The sequence below is a fragment of the Ceratina calcarata genome, unplaced genomic scaffold (assembly GCF_001652005.2).
Source record: "Ceratina calcarata isolate Rehan_Ccalc_2016 unplaced genomic scaffold, ASM165200v1 scaffold308.2, whole genome shotgun sequence".
Taxonomy (NCBI): Eukaryota; Metazoa; Arthropoda; class Insecta; order Hymenoptera; family Apidae; genus Ceratina; species Ceratina calcarata.
Genome location: NW_017153345.1, coordinates 532,863 through 540,820, shown reverse-complemented (window position 1 = coordinate 540,820; position 7,958 = coordinate 532,863). Strand labels below are relative to the sequence as shown.

At 39.4% G+C, this 7,958-nt stretch overlaps 1 protein-coding gene across 3 annotated transcripts in view; it reads right to left on the bottom strand.

Moving 5' to 3' along the window:
- Window positions 1-3,563: 3,563 nt before the first annotated feature.
- Window positions 3,564-7,958, bottom strand: part of alpha-Man-Ia (alpha-Mannosidase class I a) — a 284,265-nt gene continuing 279,870 nt past the window's right edge. For all 3 annotated transcript variants that reach the window (XM_018023628.2, XM_018023629.2, XM_018023631.2), the window contains one exon: window positions 3,564-7,716. In XM_018023628.2, coding sequence (XP_017879117.1) covers window positions 7,594-7,716 — 123 coding nt within the window. In that variant the 3' untranslated portion in view covers window positions 3,564-7,593. The remainder of the gene's footprint in view (window positions 7,717-7,958) is intronic.

Genomic DNA, 7,958 nt, shown 5'->3' with positions numbered 1-7,958 from the left:
TCTAACTATGTAACACCCCGCACACGTGTAACGTGTCTATGGTTAAACATGTTTTTCTGCGTTAATAAAAAATGACACTAGGGTACGGTAAGTATGACAGATGGCGAGGGGGCCACGGAATTATAACCGATTTGCGCGGTACAGTGTAATTTTGCAATAAAAGACCAGTCGATCTGAATATGAAAAACAAATTTCAATCTACGAACGTACTTAGATAAAAAAGGGAATTCTAACCCGTTGATGAATCGTATCACTGGTATTATTATGTAGCATATATGTTTTATTATCAATTACATGATCTAATTCAGCCTTCATTGAATAGAAAACGTGCATTAATAGAATGCATATTCATCCTCTCATTCGACTTCGCGTTACGGGGATAAGCTAATAATTGTAAAAGGGAAATTTGTTCAATTGTAAAGACTTAGGCAGATTTCGCTTATCAGCGACGATAACGCGTGATAACGTGCACGTGGCTCGACCGCCGCGTGTCAGCCTTCGCGTCGTTTGCCTTTGCAATTAGCGATTTACCTGAAAATGCAGTTAATTCAACGCATACACGTTCAGAGAGATATTATGTTATTAAAAGCAAAATGGTCGAGGTCGGCCTGTAATCAGATGTGCCACTTTTAAACGTGTTCTATGCGCGCTTGAATAAAATGTAAATCCTTGAAATAAAGAAATGGGATGATCCTATCTCCACTCGTGTGCATGCGAATCTTACGTAAATTATTGTATAGTAATTTCTATAGTTTGCGGTTTATTAATATAAATGACATTTTGAAATGATCAATTCTATTCAATGTTTTTTAATTAGAATTAATGGGACACGTGGACAGGGATTAAAAACGTGTTCCTTTCATTTTATCTTAATCTCTTTCAAAGTGAGAAAGCAAAATGTTTCTGAGGAACGTGGCACAGAAACCAGCTAACTTTGTTTTAACCTAATTTTACAAATGCCACGCGTTTAATTAATCCGCAGTTTATTGACTGACGCAGATTTTCTTTTAACTAAAAACTCCTTTAAAACTTCCACATTCATTAAATTTGTTAATGGGATGATAACATTTTCCTTAGCTGTCTCATTACGTAAGAACAACTCGTTTCTTACTCCAGTTTCTTGGAAACTCTTGCTTCGTAATGGATTTTATTTTTATCAATTCCAGGAGTGAATGTTAAGAATTTTAATTTGGATTCATGCTACTGATACTTCTTATTGTTGTAAATCTTTTAAATGCCAGTCCGCATTGTCTGAAGTATTGTACCATTAATGCATTTACTGGTAACAATGATTTTTACATAATTCATGAATCTAATTACTGAAATACCACTTCATGTTTTTCCTCAAGTAACATTCGAATCCTTTTACGATTTAACACTCAGAGATAACGAATTATTAAACAAACAAGGTTTCTTTCTTAAACAATTGACTCTGAAACGTCATCACGAATAATACTTACCGAAGAGACAGAACGAGATAAGTATCCAATGTGTCCACGTCTTCATCGCTAATTTTCAAGTGGTACCAAACGAAATTGACACGCGCACACACGCACAGTTTGGAAATAAAAAAAAAAAAGAAATTTGGAAACGCGCGTTTACAGGTTCTGTTTTCGATTTGCGGCAAGCGTTGCCGCTCTCCCGTTTATATTTAGTCCGGCACCGCAATAATAGAACGGCCGACAACGTCCGAGGGAACTGGAGAAAACGCGCGGCGACGTTCCGGTGAACGAAGCGGGATTTCAAATCGAAGCTGACGGCCGGCCCGCGAAGTGAATCCTCACCACGCCACGGTATCCCCTTCCTCTTCCGGTACCCGCGGCGACCATTCACATAAGCTCCTTCGAAAAGTTTGTTTCCGACGGCCAGTTCAATCCATCGAGAGAGTTATTGTTTAAACCGATCCGCGAATTTTTCTGTTTGTTAAATTGAGTTTCAGAGTTGATATATTCGGAGGATTTTTCGTAACCGAGTTCCGGCGGGATTCGTGAATCGAAAGTTATAATTACGCTCGCGGTCCAGGTCGTCTTCTATGAATTTAATCGAATAATAGGACGCAGTGTGTACCCTGCGTTTATGCAAATCAGGAATATTCTGCTTGCCTCGACCGATCTGCATACATTTGTATTGATCTGTTTGTCTCATTAAGCAAATAACACTGCAGACGGTGCACTAAAGGTTTGCGTAGAAACCATGCCAGTCCACTTCGCAGATAAAAATAATCCGAAAATGTCAGGTAACAAACACTCTATAAATTGCGAACTTTCATGTCTGCTATTATAAAATTTAATAAATTCAATAAAATTTCGATCGCGACACGAAATGAATTTCAACCATCGAATGAACTTCACATTTTATGTAAAGTCACACAAATTATCACTGCACTTCGTTAATTCCATTCGTGAAACCGGACACCTTACAATCGGTAGACAATTTTTGTTGCTTTCCAAGCACAGCTTGAAGAGGTTTTACTTAGTTAATATTCTGCGATTGTGGAGGACAGGTAGAATCACTCGAGGCGGAAGATACGAGGTATTAACGCGTTCTACGATGAAATATATCTGTGGCGTCGTAGCGGAGTGTTTGAACGAGGCGAGAAACGAAGGGCAGGAGGGCGACTATTACTGGTTCACTCTTTAATCCTCCGTCTCGCTCGCGTTCCACCGCCTACGCCAATGACATCGAACGTCGACGTCGGTCTCGTAGTCGTCGACGGACTCTCTGCCCCTTCTACGATTCTACCGTCGGCTTCGGTATTTTTGTACCCTCGCCGCTCCGGCGAATAAGCCAATCGACACACCGAATCAACCCCCTCGCGAGCTCTTTTTCTTCCATTTCGTATAATTTACAGCATTGCAATATCGCGTTGTCTCTTCTTTTTTATTATTTGACGATCTTGAATTTTTCATAGATTTATGAAAACACGTGGGACCAATTATCATTGAAAATCATTTTTCACGTAACTACAATATTTGATGGAATCGGAAATTTATTCATTTTCATTACTAGACGACCTTGGGCAAAAAAGGAAACATGCAACCAGATATCGCGTTTTACCACGCGACCACAAGATTTTCGATCATTAACTCACGCTCGCCCGCAATCGACTTAATAATTAATTGACCAACGTATGATTGGTTATTAACAGACAGACGGACTATTAAGAGGATTCGGGTAGCCAAAGAGATTTGCTACACCGAAGTCAATAGACTTCAACCCTTTCATATAGACCTACGAAGCCCTGAGGAGCGGCGAAGCATTTGCATTGCTGCAATAATTCTATCGATCGCATATATAGGCCGATACCCATTCAGAATCTCTCTCGCCAAAAATCCATCCTTCTTGTACGTCTACATGCCCGTCCGTCTTCTAGGGTTTCTACAGAATTACGTGTTGCGAATTACCTGACGTTAATTAGAAACTCGATACATGACGAACGGACATCTGAAATTCCCCTGGCTGGTACATTTAATATCCTTTTGTACTTGCATAATTTTATAGATCTCTTAAAATATTTATATTCAATAAATTGAATTACGGTTCGAGGGATTTAAAGGTGATGGTTAAAGTATTATCATCATTTATTTATTTCACTGATTCATGACAAAGTAATAATCACATAAAGCTGTTAAAAGTAAAACCCCCGTTATATCACTAAATCGTGTTTTATTTACAAGTTTCATTATTTTTGTTCGTTTTAATTATAAGCGCGCGACGCACTCTCGATTCTTTTATCAATCGTATTCTATTTATCATTCATCTGTTCATCTTTGATCAACGATAAATATATATATAATATATATAATTCTTTTTCTGTTTCCCTTTGCACACTGTTTCTTTTTAATCGGCGTGCCCGTCGTCGGTCTGTTTACAAAAATTCTTCAAGTAAAGCTAAAGGACTCTCTCGCGATTCTTTGACAAACCGTCGCCCAACGAATTCCATTTGTTTTACACTGTTCACCTCTCGTAGACGATCTCGTCCCAGTTTTGACATAAGAAACGATATTTATTGGTACCCAAAACCCCGTTTTTTTTTCTTAGTGAGAAATATCTTTCAAATAAAATACTCTAGTTAACAATAAATTATTAAATATCTATTCACAAATATATGCATAGACTAATTATCCGTTTATATATTTCCTCTCCGATCTATCCTCCTCCTCTATCGTCCCCGTTTTACGACGACAACGGCCTACGAGTCACCGTGTCGCGTAAGAAGCATGATCAGTAATAAACAGTTGATTTTCGTTCCGATCTTTTAGGGTAGCCATCCGCGAACGAAAAGGCAAGCGGTACAATTATTACAATGTATATTAAGTAACTCTCTGGCCGTCCTAATCATTCCCTGATTGTTTCATAACCGGACATGGGAAAGTGTTTTCCCAGTTTCACTGCTGCGCCGTTCTGCGAAAAACGGTAACCATCTCCTTACAATGTATCTCTCTCGTACTAACAAATTTTTGGTAAATTTGCGTGTGATTCCTGATAGAAGTGGGCGAACATTATTATGTAACAAGATGTAAACGCAAAATGATTTAGGCAGTGATTGGAATTCCCAAATTCGTTCAGAGTCTGAAGAAACGTTTGGAAATTGGTGCAGAATGGGACAAAACCTGCCTCACACCAGGAATCAATGTTGAAGCGTGCTTCGTTTCATCTCAATGCGAAATCCGAACCAATTCTTACGCACACATTAATAAAATCATTCTAGTCCCTATGTATTCTTTAATGTATGTCAGACCAAGTGCAAAATGTTTAGTATGTATTTCATGATAAATGTACTTTATATTGTCGATTTTATTTATATTAGATTTGTGTACATCGTTTTTATAACTTATGTGAAAGTATAATACATATGTAAGTGTACGCGATTTATAAATGTAATCACGCGCTTGGTCTGACGTGAATACACGAGAACTGGAGGAATCAACTGAAGAGACTTTTCTACAACTTCCAATTCTACTATCGTTCGCAACTCGTTCCTCGCGATCTGACGCAGCCGTTTCACGCGAGAACGCAACGTCGATCATTTGCCTGACGTAAAACACACCCCATCATACGAATTTTACAACCACCTCTCGCTTGAATTCTCAACGTTTACACGGTCGCATTCTCCCCGTCAGCGTTACAAAGCCTGTACACCAGTTAAACGCTATTAGAACTCTGATTGTACGCCTCGTATCCTCAGTACAGAATATGACTTTCTTTTGTCCTCGTTTCGCTTTGCTTGATATCTATTTACACCCTAGGTTTAGCTTCTAAACTATCACGCATCTCCTCAACCCTTTGACAGTAGAATAGAACGACGAGAACAGTTTAAAAAATATTTTCGTGACTGTAACTCTTTTTCATCTCTTCAGCAATTTCGTATGCAAATAATGTTAGCAATTGTATTATGTACAGTACGAGAATAGTATCAAGTACAGTATGTACAATACGCAGCCCAGTATACATATAATTTTATATATAATTTTATCTCAGCAATACAAGAACATTATTCATTCGCGGGTAACAGGTATCCTAAATTTGTTGTACATGAAACATAGGAGATTTTTGTCTGAACTGTCAAAGAGTCAACTTAATTCGACGCATACGTAAGGAAATAAGAAAGACTCGCCTGATCATGAGCTCAGTGCCGTGGAACTTCCGACAGAACTCCGGACGTCTGAAAGCCTTTCCGCGAGCACTTGATACAGAAGACGCTGTCTAACGCGATTTATTTCCACTGCGAATGATTATGCAATCTCTGAGTTACCGCTAACGATCCGTTTCTTCATATCGAGATTCAGCAGTGACACCGTTAAACACAGTTTATCGAACTCACAGCACGGGACGTAAAAATAATTATAGAACATTAATCGCATGAAACAATTGTATTTTTACGCAGGAAGTTTTTAAATATCACATAAACATCCGCAGTAATTGCACGATCGTTGATTTTGTTAATCGAAGGGCAGCCCCTATGAGTTTCTAGTATCATTGTTGGTTGTACAGTCAGTCGATGAATAATTGACTTTTGAAAGCTCTTAAACGCGTTGAAAAATGAATCCCGTGATTTAATCATCTCGTATCGCGTTTGGAACCTCATCCTGTGCAATCCCCCAGGATTACGAATTCCGTCGGGAAGCATCGTGCGGAAACTTGAGCGAAACTTTATCGCGCGACATGCGATTTAAAATTCAACCGAACGAGCAAACACAGAAACAAAGAAACTTCTAAACGTAACCCATTTATGCGTTGCCGTATCCGTATCCGCAAACTTCGCCACTCGTATTTCTAAGAGGATTTCCGAAGCCCGGTCGCAGGCGCGATAGTCGACCAGTAACAGAGCATCGCCAGCCACGAATGGGTTCATCGCTTTCAATGCAATAACCAATATCACGTTTGGTGTTCTTATTTTATTCAAAAGAAGAGGCTACCCTTCGCGTATCGAAAGTAGTTTAAAACCGAATACCAATACGAAACGCTCATGCCCGATTGTTAGAACAAAATAAGTATCAACAGAAAAACGATCAGGATTTGTAGAATGGCCTTTCTACCACCGGAATGATCGAGGCGTATGTTCGTTTATTAAAAAGTAGAAAAGGAGATAGGAAAATCCGTGAAGAAGGTCGGTTTCGTTTAGGTGTTGGTAGATCGATTGAACGATCTTCCTGGAGGACTGATTCTCTTCGCAAGATATTATTCGACAGTTTCCCCGAACTAATTATCGTATCGTCCCAATAGAATCTCCATTCAATATGCGCTTAATGCTAAATTTGTTGCATTTGGTTTTGCATCTCTCTAATTCGTTAAAATATTTGCATCGTTCATGGGATATACCAATGCGCGGTATAGATAATTTCATTTATTTCCTCAAGTGTCACTTAGGAAAAGTGAAGGGAAGGAGGGAAACACTGTAATAATTCTCTTTCGGTTTTGGTGAAAAAAGGAAGAAAGGGGCGAAGCACTCTCAGGCAAACAATTAAATCATTTACTTTACTACCTCCACTCTCTCTGGCTCTCTCTATTTAAGGTTCTCTTGTTTCATTCGTACAATTACTTTCTCTCCCGTCCCTCTCACTCTCATTCTCGCTCTCTCTTTCTATTTTATGTATTTCTCACGTACTCTCGTTTCGCTATTTACAAACGTACTGTGTGTGTGTATGCCTGCCTGTGTGTCTGTGTATATAATTCTTCGTTTAAATAATGTTCATTATCTCGTCTTCGCGGTCCGCCTCCGTCCTATAATATTTCGTTTTACCTAAAATAATTATTTTTAATTGTATTAATCGGCTCGCCGGCGCGGCTCTTCGTAATTCCCGAGGTACCACTGCCGCGCACGTGCGATGCCTCTCCTCCCGTTTTGCTATTCGCTCATTGTTCATTTACTTCACAGACAACAACGCGTTCTCCCGTTTCATTTCTCCCGACTTATGGACCGTTCACTTTTTAGTATCGTGCACTGTCGATTTTTTTCCTCGTCGCCTTTTTGAACCGGCCCAGTTTACGGTTCACGCGTCGTCGTCTTCTATCGGCTCCGTGCACCGCGGCTTCCGGTGCCGGAACGATCGCGATACGTCGTTTCCTTGAAGGTTTGAGGCTCTCCACAAATTATGAGGAGGGTGCTGGCCGATACAAAGGGTTGCCCCTGATGGGAAGCACGTGAGCCTCGGAGTTGAATACCCATTCGTCCAGATTTATGAGATCGTCGTCGCTGAACAGCAGGTAAAGGTACTGAAAGCAAAACAACAATTCACAATTTATTTATTGAACGTACATTCATTTTCCTAATTACATCGCCCCTTCAAATGAGCTCAATGATGAAGTATCATTAAGGATGTATTGGCTATACAGTCAATCCCAAAAGTTTATGTACCTTAGAAAAACGCATTTGCTATAATTAAAAAGAAATCAGACATCGGAAGAATAATGTTAATAATAAATAGCTACGTGCTGAAAAGTATAGAGGGAAATAT